The sequence below is a fragment of the Egretta garzetta genome, unplaced genomic scaffold (genome assembly GCF_000687185.1).
Source record: "Egretta garzetta isolate BGI_Z169 unplaced genomic scaffold, ASM68718v1 scaffold278, whole genome shotgun sequence".
Taxonomy (NCBI): Eukaryota; Metazoa; Chordata; class Aves; order Pelecaniformes; family Ardeidae; genus Egretta; species Egretta garzetta.
In genome coordinates, this window is record NW_009260608.1 from 864,004 (window position 1) to 877,862 (window position 13,859).

Below are 13,859 nucleotides of genomic sequence, written 5' to 3' on the forward strand. Positions count from 1 at the left end.
TTTCCACTTAAATATGACACCAGCTTCAGTTCCAGGCAGGTCTCCGATTCAGCTGTATTGTGGCAATATGATCTGACTGAGGATGGGAAGCTGGTCAAAAGCTGTTCACTAGGAGAGCAGCAAGGCAACCTTATTTTTGCCCCTTTCCCACCTCGGAAATATATTTGTATGTAGCAGGTGCAGTACGCCCCCAAAGTTCCCCCATTCATGCAGTTTTGGACAGATGGGGAATCCTGAAGTCCTTAGAGAAGTTGCTTTCGACTTATCCCTTGATCTCACAAGCCAACCCTACCTTTCTTGCAGTGCCCCAGCTAGTCTTGGAGAACCAGTACCTCCCGCTTCTGGAATATTAATGCCTTTCTAACTTCTGCCATGCAATTTTTTTCCCCAGCTTGACTGGAGCACATTTTGTGTTGTGTCAAAAGTCACTGCCTGCCCCCAGAACTATGTTTTTCTCGCAAGACAAAGCTGCCGTTAATGTTTGCACCCCAGAGTTGTGATACCACCGGAAGATGATCTGTTACTGAGTCACGCATCTTTCCTTATCTTTCTTCAGGTGAAGCAGGTTTTCCCTTCCAAAATGTCTTTCCGAGCTCTGGTTTTGTGCTTGGCTTGCGCTGAGCTTGGAAAGGCAAATGGTAAGTTGAATTTCCTGAAATCTGCCTGAAAATGGTTGGGGAGCTGGTTTCTGATTCCTGAGGCTTCAGCAGTCAGAGTAAGAGGCAAAAATAGGTTAAATACAGATTGGTGATGACATTTGACATAGGTTAGATAGCTGAGGCATAAACACAGAGCTGGCAGATGTGACACAAGACTTCCTGGAGCAGCATTTGGACATGAGAGGGACATGCAGCATCCCATATCTACAGTGACACTGGACACCGTTATTCACCCAAGTTCACAACTTCCCATAGTGTGGATCTTCCTTAGTCCAGAAATTCTCTTTGGCTCATTTTGCTGTTAAGTTCTCTGAGAATGTCTTGGTATGCACTTCCCTTGTGCAATCAATCTTCCTCTAGCTTTTAGGAAACAAAAACTGAGTCTTTGCTGAGAATGGGAAGCCGTGAGCTGATTTAATGAAACTGAAGTGGGAAGTCTGCAGGGATGGGTACAGAAATAGGGTACATCTTCTTCTTTTTAACAGTTTAGAAGAAAGCCAGAGCCTGAGCCAATGTAAATCAACGTAGCTTCATTGATTTCTAGAAGGACGTTTGGGTGGGGGGAAAACCATCAGAACAACATGTAATTGATGGAATTGTGTCTGTGGGTAATCCAGGACTTAGAATCAGTGTTAGGCTTCTGAATGTGTGTGCTATCTGCCCATTTCACTATTTCATGTCATTGCAGTGGTGCCCCAGGCTGAACACAGACACGTGAAGGTGGGTGACAGCGTGACTCTCGGCTGTGTCCTGACAGAATCCAAGGATGTTCTGCAGGTGACGTGGCAAAAGGACTCTGAAAAATCACATGATAACATAGCTACGTACAGCATTGCAAAAGGATTAAAGATTCACGAGCCCTATCAAAACCGAATGAATTTCACAAGTCTTGTACTCAATGAGACGAACATCACTTTTTGGAACACTAGAATAGATGATTCAGGGTGTTACACCTGTCTCTTCAATGCCTTCCCTGTCGGCTCCTTCTCGGGACGTACCTGCCTGAGTGTCTTAGGTGAGGTTCTCTGTGGGGATAAGTCTGAGCTGTCCTTGTTTGTTATTCTGTGAGTAGCAGCTAAAAAGCAGGGAGTGGGATCTTTGTTTGTAAGCCCTGGAGCAGTTCCAGCTGGAACTTGGGCAAACCAACGTTGCCTGTTGCAGCTGGTGCCAGATACAACTCCAGTGCTGTGAGCTGCTGTGCTGAACCCTACGATTGATAGGGAATTAGTAGGTAGGAGAACAGAACGGACTGAGAAATGGTTTTACTTTAACAGATTATTTTCAAACCTGGAATTTCGGGTTGAGTGAAACTTTTTGGGGTACCTAACTTCAGTGTAAGGGAAGGAGTATTGAATCATAGTGGGGGGATCTGACCCAATGAACTCTTCTTGCGTTCCTGTGCCATAGGGCTCAGTGCAAATCCAGTAAGCTTTGCTCTGATTGATAATGGTTAAATGGCTGCTTATGACCAGGTGCTCATTGTGGTGATAGATTGTCTCATTTGTGTGTTGGAAGGTCTCAATGCATCTGTCCATTACAACACTTCCGAAGGTCATTCGATAGCCATCTGTAATGCTGTTGGCCTCCCAGAGCCCACCGTCACCTGGAACAACTTGTTCAATACTACTCCTACACAGGACATAGTCAGGCACACCAATGGGGTAGTGTCCGTCACCAGTAAACTGGAGATCTACAATGCTCGGAGCATCGGTGACTTGACCTGCATAGTAAGAAACGTGAATGGAAAAATGGAATTGCCCGTGAAAATAAAAGGAGGTAGGTGAACAATACAAGCTACTTGGCAGCGTTCTCTTGTTTTGCAGTAGCATGTTTGGATAGGAATCTGCTGGGAGGAGGAGGGAGTGAAATGTGTATGTGCCAAGTAAGAAGAAAGGAAATCCTACTTTGCGCTCATTGCCGTCTTTGAGATGATAACATACTGGGGCCCTCTTCGAGAAGGGAAAAAGACAAACTAGTCAGCTAGGGACCTATGAGTTTTAGAAGAACCATGTGTCTTGCAGCAAGTCAAATTTCAGTTTTCACACAGGCCTTCGTAGTTTCTTTGACAGTCCAAACATAGATATAAATATTTGTCACCTGATATCTATCTAGATGAAGTAAAAACTCTGTGGGTGGCTTAATGAACACTGAAGTGGAAGTTTTGAAATTGGTAACAAACTATCTCTAAACAACAATTAACCAAATGTTTCAGTTAGACTTACTACATGTTTAGGTACGGTTAACCTGTGTATTATGTTCTAGTTTCTCTGACATTTTTGCTAAGACACACGTGCGTTGCAGTAATGGTCAGGGAGGAATAGTATTTTCAGGCAGACAGGAAGGTGATCAGCTGAAGATACATTGGGTTTATGGGAAAATCTTAAATACATCAATGTAACATCTGAATACCTTGTAGTGCTAATTTATTTCTTCTTCCAACCTTCTGTTCTGTGGAAGTCTTTCACCCCAGTTCTATAGATGAGAAATAGAAACATTAAAAGCTAAAGTACCCTTCTCAGTTCACACAGGAACATTGACTTTGGTGATTTAAAATTCACATGTCTCCAAATCTGGAGCCTTAAAAGGAAGGCCACCTGGAAATTAGGAAGACAGGAAAAGCAGTTTGGGATTGTGGGTTAATTCCCAAATTGCATGCTCAAGAAGTGATTGTTATAGAAATAGTAAGCAAAGAGTGAGATCTGAAAAGAGATGTCTAAAAGTTCAAAAGCAAATTAGTTCTTAATTCTGAGTGACACTACTTGAAAAAGCGTTATCTTTTTGTCCTGTCTCAAATGCAATATTCTTTTGGTTTGGCCTTTTAAAAAGGAAAGCAGGAAACTAGTTGTTCCTTGCTAGGACAATGAAAAATCAGCTAATAGCTTGTGGTTTTAACAATCTTGTATTTTAGAGAAAGAGAAGTTCAAATGAATAGTTCAGCCTAGCTTTGTTAAAAGGCATGATAGTTTTGGCTTGATTCAAATAAATTTTAATTCAGAAAGTTTTCCAGCTAACATCAGTGGACATTGGAAATGAGCCTTTGTGCTATCATTTTGATTAATGGCAGTCACATGAAGTGGCTCGTGTCCAACCAGGGAGGGAAGTTTACATTCAGATGCTGGGTAGAGCTACTCGTAGCCATCAAAACATAGCCTGTCTTCTTTTCTGAAAGTTAATTTAGCCTTTGCAACAGTGATAAGTGTTTAACAGTAAAATGAATAACTTCTATTTTACAAACAAAAAAAATTCTGCATGAACAAAAAAACCCCTCAGAAAGTGTCGAGACGTGTATAAAGTTCTGCCTATGGATGCGTGCCGATGACCGTGTTGGGTATGGGAATGACTGTTTTCTTTACCATGGATGAACATGAGCACATCTCTTCTTCACAAAGCATTTTCTCTGGGCAAGTAGGTTTGTCTTTGAAGATACACACGTTCACTCTCTCTTTTGAGTAATTACTGCTTTCATGGAGCTTAGTAATAGCTTTCACAATCTTGATGAGGAACCTTTGTCACTAATCAGACATAATTTTGGCTCTTTTTTCTCTTTTTCCTATATAAGCTAGCTTAGTCTGTTGTATTTTTTGTTATTTTGTTTTTACAGAAGAGGGATCCTCATTGCTTTGGCTGATGATTGCTCTGGGGATTTTAATTGTCATAGCTTCAATTCTCATCATGCTGTGCTGGAGGAAGAGGATGTGCAGGAGGGGTTGAAGTGGTGAGTCACTGATGCGTGGAAACCGATGGTTTTTGTGGAGTCTGTAGTGAGGTCTGGTCACCTGCAGAGAAGAATGAGACTTTGCTGAGATACCATTGGGGGTATGAGACTGTTAAATTGGACTAGTAAGCTTAATAATAACGCGTTTACAGTTATTAGAGGTTGCCTCAGTTGCACGTAATTTTAAGAGCTGTTTTCCCACTGCTACTACCGAGGGACAACACAAGACTACAAATTGGGAGGGGAGGATCCAAGCAGAGCAGGACATGCTGCTCGTGGCTTGCTTTCAGGCAGAAGTCTCAGCAGAAGTAATTCACTGCTCTTTCACATTTTCATGGAAGGCCGCAAAAGTGGTGAGCATAAGTATGCTCAGAGAATTTTTGGCAGAAGAGATATATTGGAGAGAAACCTGCTCATGCAAAGTGACGTGCCCTCAAGGGAAGGGCTTTCTTCTGGGCATATCACCCTCTTGGCATTTTTAAGACAAACAGTGCAATATGATGGAGAAATGCACTCAAACTTGGCACGAGTCTGCTTCCTAAGGATGAATTAAGGAGAACTCGCACTCAGTGTAATGTCCTTGTATGTGTGATGACCTGATCACGGATCAATTCAACTTTCTAGTCTTAGTTACTAGTAACAGAATGAAAGGAAAAAATTAAAGGAGAGGGGAGGCCTTAAGCTTCAGAAATCACTGAAATTGGATGGTCATTGGCAGTTTCACTCTCATTTAACTAGATTAAAATGCTGTGTCTGGCTTTAAATTATACTAATATGTTTAGAAATGCCAGCATACATTAACTCAGTTCTTGAATATTTAGGTACTTGCTTCATGATGATAATGTGATATATAAGGTAAAGAAGTCTTTCCAGGAGTATCAGACCTGTCTGTTACAAACTTAGACCTACAGCATTTCCTGTTAAGAGGGGTTTATCTAGTAAATCTGCCAGAGACACAAAAGTCTTCACTGAGAAGAAAGAGAAATGAACAATTAAGAAGTTATATCTGGGGCGTAAGAAGTGTAAGATGTATGTGAGCTTTCCATTGAGCCTATAAACAATTCAAAACAGAAAATTGCCATTGAATTTTCAGACCAACCTTGGAAGTTAAAGGGCAAGGAATTGGTTCTTAATTTTTTTTTTTTTAACTATCAGAGAAAAAGGTGAAATGCTCAAAAGAAAGACGTATCTTTATTCTAGAACAACCATTCCAAACGCAAATGAGCTTCTGCTAAGCAGACCCTGAAAGAGAGACCTCGAGGGAGAAGTGACCTGGCAGGGGTCTGGGATCACCTGCTAGAGCAGATTGGAGAGTGACCAGGCAAGCAGAGCGCTAAAAATGCAGGTGCTGCCTTGCAGAGTTTCGAAGACCCTTTGTTGCATGCCAGATGAGGAGAACCACACTGGGATGCTGTGACTGCACTGGTCCCTGAAGCAGAAGCAGCATCAGTCAGTGAAACATTGCTTGAGAAGACTAGGCTATTCATGGTTAGACTAGGCTGAGGATGTTAACATACCTCCTGGCATGATTCTGGCCCTTGGATGTTAGCGGTTCCCCAGGCAATGCCCACATGGGTTCCAGCGATAGCTTCTAACAGGACCATGCCCAGCAGGCAGTACGATTACCTTTACAGCAGGTTTCCTATGCCCTACACCGCCCGCTAGGTATCAGGCTTGGAACCCTCAAGCCATTTCACACATCCTTGTGCCAGGTCACGGATCGTGCAAGACAGGATTTTTTTGCTGGGGAGGAATTTGCTGTGATGCACAACAACAGAGCCTACATGTTATTTTGGAAACTTTGAACAGAGCTCACTCCCTCCCCCTGCCTTGCAAGGAAAGCATGACACAGAAAAGCATGATATGTTTACACAGAAAAGCATGATATGTTTAAACCTAAAGCACTGTGCCCCTTCTTCACGCTCAGAGCTTGAAGCCCCCCTGTGTCAGCAAGAGAAATGGGGTCTCATGCCTCGCCACCTGGGAGGGCATGGGGATTCCTGGCCCCACACGTGTGCCAGCATGTCACAGGGCCGAGACTTCACGTAAATACCAGTTTACCAGCACAGAGTGGGTAAATTAGACGAGCAGTATTTAGCAGCGGGTGTAAGTTTGTTGTATCGGAGTTCATCAACAAAAGCAGGATTTGAGGGACTTAAATTCTTTGCATTCCCATTTATCATGGGTTTTGATTTACTGTGATGCCAGGATATGACTTCCACAGTGGGCTTGTAAGTCATTCAGTCTCTGTTCTTTTAATGTAGTCTGGTTTTATCAGTCTTAGTCTGTATCTTTTCAGTTGCTTTCTGGTCTTGAGTTTTGAAAATGTAATGCACTGACCTGGATCCTTTTTGCATAAAGGCAGCATTACTTTATCCAGAGTGATTTTGACCTATTCGTTCATACAGTGACCAGCTTAGGGCAATGTGTAGTCCGTCTTCCTAACGTACATCTATTTTCCCAAAGGCCTCATTAATTAGTTCATTGTTGCTAAAAGTTAATTATTTATCTTGTACTGCCACTTTCCTGGCAAAATCCTTAGAATGCCAAAAATAGCTGTGGAGCTACAGTAATTTTTAATGCTATGTTTAAGAGTGAATTACTGCTCCACAAATACCACATGACGACAAGGCTGTCCCCTCCGCTTCCTTAGCTCCCCTCTGAGCAGCACGCTCCCGACTCTTGTCTGTTTTTGCGGTGACTTGTTTTTTCCCCTGATCATCTGTGAAACCTGGTTACGCTCTTTAAAGTGTTGGTTGCAGTCTGTCCACTCAAGAGAGAATAATGTCTTGCAGAAAGCCCTGTTCTGGTTTTATCCTCTATTATGCTCAGTCAGTGTTGGAAAGAGGAGCAGCGCCTGCATCCATATTTCTGGGCGTGCTTTTTCTAACAGTACAGCAGAGAGCTAATAGGGTTGGCTGGAGGATACTAATGGCTGGCTGAGGCTGTTTTCTGAGGCTTCAATACTTCTTTTCATTCTGCACTAGATAACAAGGAAAGCCTTTCCAGTCTTGTCAAGATGCCTGTTTTTCACAGTAAAACAACAGCTTTTTATCTGGGTGGCTGGGGATCCTTCTCTGACAAAGTTTCTTCTCTTCTGCTTTTGCTGTTGAGAGTGTGGTTGGGTTTTGCTTTCCTTTTATTTTTATTCTTTCCCTCCTCCCCATGGTAGATGCTTGGGAATCAGGCGGAGAGCTGGGGCTCAAAGTTGATGTCCCATCCCTCAGGCATTTGCCTTGTGTACCAGTTACAGAGCATACATGCATTTTGATTCTACCTGGAAACAAGCCAAGCGAAGCGTCTTCACAACATTTGGCAAAAAGTCACTTGTTTGGGAACAAACTGAGCAGCCTTTGTGGCAGAAGCTGATGCAGAAGCTTTGGAAAAGTCACATCTTCATCCTCTGCCAAGCAGAGGGGCAAACCTAGCCATGCCTACCACTCAATTAAAGTACAATGAGCAGGCTGCAATGAATCGCCAGGCATAATTTCACCCATGCTGGAAGTTTCTCAGTGCTACTCTTATGGTAAAAAGTTATGCCGTTTCCTACCTGGCTCAACAAAGAGAGCTTAAACGTAGACCACAGCAATATAAAGCAGCCCAGTTAAAAAGCCAAGTGCCTGGATTGAAGCAAAATAAAGGCTATTAGTCTGAATAAATTTCTGTGATTTACCAATCGCATACATGTCTCAACCCGAATGCTTTCCATGTCATCAGTTGTTTATTTCAAGGCTTGCAGATACTCTTATTTCAACCTGGCCAGTTAAAAAGCTTTACAGTCAGTTCTCAGGACCTAGCAGTCTGCAGGGGGATAAAATTCCACACAAACTGTTTTCCGGAGGCTTGTGGAGGTCTGGGAGGAAGGGCTGTTTCACAAAAGGATATAAAAGCCATGGCTTGGGTTTTTTTGTTTGTTTGTTTTTAAGCATTGGTGTGTTGATCTCTCTTGGGTAGGTTATGCACGTTTTGCCATGTGGAAGGCTTCAGAAATGGTCAAATACTGTATTTGTGTTTAAAAAGCTATAACAACAGGACAAAGAATTCTTGGAGCTTGTTACTGCATAGATATGATGCGATGTAAGAAAGCCGAGCAGATTAGGTGAACCTAGAAGACTACTTGAAGAGTCACAGAAGAAGAGACTAGGTCAGATCAAAACATCCATTCTGCAGAAAGCACCAACGTAGCAATGGGGTTTTCCTGTTTGGAAATTGAAACATTCAGGTTTTCTTTCAAGTGGAAACTTTAAGAAACTGAGATGAAGCGGCATTAAAGTTTGTGTTTCAAGTTGTTCATGTCTGAATACAGCCAACTAACTGTATTTCAAAGAGATGCTGAAGCTGAGCATACCTCAAATATTGCACAAGTACTATAAAACAGATTGAAAATACCTCTTTGTTACCAACTAGAGATCACTTAATACTGTGAATAGGAATTTAAGATGTCCTGATTATTACTTTCTGAAGTTGGGAAGTTGCTACAAATAATATAGATTCGGGTCTGTTGAATTGCACATAGCAATCTGGCTGATCAGCTAAAATACGTGGGTATCGGAAACCTGAAATTTGGTGTCCATATTTCCCACTCTTCCAGGACATCTTTGGAAGTCTTGTGCAGGAGATTCTAATTATTTGAGAAACTTCACAAGAACAAGTACTTACACACACTTTCCATGCTTTGTTTATAGTAAAGATAGGAATTATTTCTGGAAGAGCGATTACAGCAGTATTCTCTAGTGTTTATTCAGTTTGGGGAAGGTTGTGTTTCTAAGATTTGGCTTAAAAAAAATGGCAATTCTTATTTTGTCTGTATGACTTGGCTTTTCTCTTCAGTGGATTTGCTTTGACATACAGTTGTTTCTCTTAACAGTGAGAGACTGTAGGTAGCTGAGAACACCGTAGTAGCAGCTCAGTTTTAGGAGACTTTTCAGAATATTTTTTCCTCAAGTGACAGCTAAATACCAGCCTTTCAGATGATAAATTCAGGACGTCATTCCCTCTTTCATGAGGCAGATGGATATAACACACCCTGCTTGCAGAGGAACTGGTCTCTGGCCATCATGTCCCATCTGGGGAGGCTCATTTTAGAATTGCCTTGGTTTCCTCCCAAGTGGCTTTTTTCTGAGTAGGAGATTGTATTTGTCCTATTTTGAATTCCCTAAAATAGCAAAAATATGCAGTGCTATAAGTGAAAGTTGTTTTGCTTACAACAGCCTCATTCTTTTACCCTTATTAACACTACACCAAAAAAACCAACCCAACACCCCATACCACCACCACCAAAAAACAGAGCATAAGAAAGCATTATAGCCAAACAGACCTAAATGGAGTTAATGAGGGCAGACAGTGAAAAGAAAAAAAAAAATTAAAAAAAAAATCCCATACAAAAAGGTCAGCGGAGGGGTAATTCTGCTGTCAGGCTGCCCACAGACATAAATATTTCACAACCCAAGTGAAGATGTTTCCTGGGTTTCATCACCCGCTGCGTCCAGACAACTCTTGTTCCCTAGTAAGTCGCTATACTTTCTGCTCACAGAAACGTGCCTGGCAGTACCCACCGGTCTGCACCAGATATATGAGAGAGCACGGGTATGCTTTCCAAGCTTTCCATGACTTAGTGCTACCTGTTTTCACTGCGAAGGACAGGGACAGCTGGTGCTTTGTTCGTTTTCCCATCGTGTTTTCCCCCAGCGTGTTTTGCTGGGGAAAACATCCTCCTTGTCCCACTTTCCATTCTGGAGAAGAGCTGGGAGAAGGAGTCGCAGAGGAGGAAGGACGGGAAGGTGCGCAGATGAATTCCAGTCTCCTGGGGCATGGCTGGGGTTTTTGTCTGGAATGATGAAATAAATCCTGTTTGCCACCAACAGGATGAAGGTAGCAGCATAGGAAACATCTTGGAGCTTGTCCTGCCCACCTAAAGTAGAGGTGTAGAAGTACTGGCTACTGAAAGCAAGACCCTTTCTTTGCAAACAGAGAGGCCTTTACGCTTTGTGATTAACACAATTTCTATCTTGTGCATCATATTTGCCTTTTTCTCTCCTCATCTGTGCTTGTATTTCGTTATGACATAATTTTCCAGTCCTTCATTCTCCTTTTCATTCCAACAATAGGGTTTTGTGTATAAGCAGCAAATAAAATGGCTGGCAGCTGAAAGGGAGGAAAAAAATAACACTTCTCTGATAAATGAATAGTTGCCTTGCTGTTTCAATTTCTCGTTTACTTCATGGTGAGAATTATTTATGTGCTCAATTCCAAAATATTTTCCTTTGTAAAATACTTTGGCTGTCTGCAGGTTTATTAGATAAGGAGATGGAAACCTTTCTCGTACTCTTCTACATGAAAAGTAAGGATGCCATATATATTTCATTATTTTTTTCAAACACACATAAAGATAGTGTCATAAATTGGGTCTCAAACATTACAATGGCATTTTGAAATATCAAACTCTCTATATATTCAATAAATAACCTTATTTATGTATTACCATCCAGGGAAGTTGGTTTGCTTTTCTAGTTTATAAATCCATTTAGGGTTTTGTATATTCCTTATCTCACTGTCATATTCTGAATTCTGCAGTGTGTGGTTTCCAGAATGAAAAAAAAATGTTTGGTTTAGTAGTAGGTATGTAGTAAGTTCTTTTAAAAAATCATGTAATCTTGTCTTCAGGTCAATTTTTCTTAAAATCTGCAATATTGTTTGAACAGGTGTTGATGTTCTTAGTTTAGTGAAAACAAAGACTGGTGTAATAACTTTCCTGATTCATGTGCTACTGTATTAGAAGGAAATGGAGAATGCCTTTTTGTTTTTTTCTTTTTTTTTTTTTTTTTTTTTTCAGTAAATCATTCTTCTTATATGCAGATAGATTAGTACTAATTCTGAAAATTTGTCATGCCATATTCCGTGTCTCTTGTTTGGAAATACCTTCTCTTTTTTTTTTTTTTGTTTTCCTCCTACTGTTTAAATATGCAGTAAGGCTTTGCACTCAGCTTCCAATTTCCACATTCAAAAAGGGACATTATAATCATCCAGTTACTTTAAGGTACCTTATTGAATTTTCGGGTGATGCGCGCAAGTGACTCTCAAGCCACGCTTATGTTGGGGCAGAGGGCGAGGCTATGGGGTGTGCTGTGAGCGGTAGCCCCGATGGCCACGGCCAGTTTACAAGCTGGCTGACGGTGCCGTGCAGCACGAGCAGTGCTGCCACGTGCCTGCTGTTCCAGCCTTTACCTGAAGGCAGGAACAGCTCTTAAGCCAATCTTTCTAAATTTCTACCGTACATGTTATGGGAGGATGTACAGATTTCATCTTGATGTGTGTGCAGATCTCCTCCAGGTTTCTGCGGACGGCTGGCCGCTGTTTAAATGGATAGGAAAGCGAAGGGCAGAATAACCAGTGAGCTGGCCGAAGGCACGCTGCCGCACGTCCCCAGGGAGCGCTCCAAATGTTGACAGGGCAAAGGCAAGGAGCCTTTTTAACCCCTCTCTTCAGCCTGTTGTCTCTAGGAGCTGTAATCAGAGCTGTAGCATGATTTTGATTAATTTTAGGGTGGGAAGGCAATCTTTGGGGAGGGCGAGACAAAAAAAAAAAATCTAGTTACAACTATACAGTTGTCTTGTATAAAGTACTGTAAGCTGGACTGATTTTTAAATCTTGGTGATTGAAATCACCAGGCAGGAAGCTTTGATTTACATCTTCCAATGCAATTCTGTTTTCTCCTCCTTCCATTAGTTTACTTCAAAGCAAATGTTTGTTGTTGTGGTTGTACTGTGATAACTGCAGGTTTTCCTTCAGCGGTCATAAAACAAAATTCAAATGTAAATTGGTATCTTGTGTAATATAAACTACCTGGGTTTTAAAACACCTTTTTCAGTAGTGTACTTCCCTCTTACCCTCTAGGTAATGTCTTTTGGTAGCTACTGCTGAGCAGGATCACTTGCCTTCCTCCCAAGGTGAAATAGTTTGTAAGCCAGCGCCTGCCCTTCTGCTGGTAGTGAATGGCTTTGAACGGGGTGTTGGCGAGCTGGGTAGTTTATCCCCAACCAAGGAGAAAACTCTGTTGTGTAGTGCGTAGCATGACATTTCCATAACTGTTGTTTTCAGGCTTTCTCAAAAATGTGGTCCCAAAGGAATTTCTGTTGCTTAAGGAGAAAAAGGGAGGAAACCCGCCCCCCCCCCCCCCCTTTTTCCTTTTTTCCCCCACCAGTTTGAATACTATTCCTCCTTGGAGCCTTACAAAATAATGAGGGGGCTAAACATCCCTCTCCCTTTTGAGAGGTCCCTGGGGGGGACGTGTTGTGAGTGCAGGGCAAGCTGGATGGAGTGAGCACCGATCACTGGGAGCGGGGCCCTGCAGGCATCTCCTGCGGTGCCTGGGGCAAGCGGTGCTGGGCTCAGATATTTGGGTTTAGGCACAGATCGTTCTACTTAACGACTTCTTGTGTGTCAGGTGTGAGTCTGTGCTGTTAAAGATACCTTAAATTTAAGAAGCTATCATCTGTAGTGAGCAAAGGAAGCAAGAGGGAACACAGGTGAAGCCTGGGGAACACAGGTGAAGCCTGTTTCGTTGTGTTTTAGGAAGATGTGCGACTTGTACAGCAGGGAAGGTCCTATGGTTGTTCACCAAAGGGCAGTTTTGTGACTGTTCCTCCCCACTTTTCCTCACTGTGCTTTTCTACTCCCCCACCCCACCCCATCCCCCCCGCCCCCAGGGGCAACCACACTGCTCAGCAAGACTGGAGGCAGCAACACAGTAGCCACAATTCATGCTTTTTTCTGGTTTCTTTGTTTTCTAGGATCCTAGAGGATTTCCATTCACCTACCAGATCATTACAGCCCAGCAGCCTGAAGTCAACATTACAAGCAGTAACTTGACTGGCTGGAAAGAAACAGCAACAAAATGGAAATACGTCACACCTCTAGACCCTGAGTTGATAATGGAAAAGACTAGCACAATGTTTGTTATCCGGTCTAGACGCTTAATCATAAAAAACTGGGACCAGAGGGACCATTTAGTCTGCTCCTTTTTCTGCCACGCAAAATGTGCTCGTGCCACTCTTGGTACTGCTAGTGTGCAAAATATATTTGCCTTCTTCCAGAGGAGTTTTGGAAACATCCAGAGATGGAGGCTCTGCGAGCTCTCCGGGGATCCTCTTCCAGTGCCTAATTGCTCCTCAGTAAAGAAGGGTTTAATTTTTACCGATATCTGCCTGCAATTTCACTTGCAGCAGCTCTCCGTTCATCACCCTTTTCCTGGCAGCTGGTTTTCCTTCTCTTATCCAGCTGATCTGACTCCTTTTCCTCGGTGACTGCGTGAATGTGCCAACACATCTGTTGCTTAACTCGCTCCGCAGAGACCTGCTGGACTCAAAACCACAGGACTCAAGCCACACCAAATCTGCTAAAATTACTGGGGAAGAGCAATAGGGCTCCAAGCAGATGACAGATTAGGGGCAGTAGCGGCCACAGCTGGGAAAGAAGAGTTACAAGTA

The 13,859-nt window shown here is 42.5% G+C and overlaps 1 protein-coding gene across 1 annotated transcript; it reads left to right on the plus strand.

Annotated features, from left to right (window-relative positions):
- Positions 1-562: 562 nt before the first annotated feature.
- LOC104131650 (OX-2 membrane glycoprotein) lies at positions 563-13,345 on the plus strand. The gene is made up of 5 exons (XM_009644842.2): positions 563-638; positions 1,348-1,674; positions 2,175-2,435; positions 4,261-4,374; positions 13,164-13,345. Exons 1-4 carry the CDS (start codon positions 581-583, stop codon positions 4,368-4,370), a joined length of 756 nt encoding a protein of 251 aa, XP_009643137.1. The 5' UTR covers positions 563-580; the 3' UTR covers positions 4,371-4,374; positions 13,164-13,345.
- The last annotated feature ends 514 nt before the right edge of the window (positions 13,346-13,859 follow it).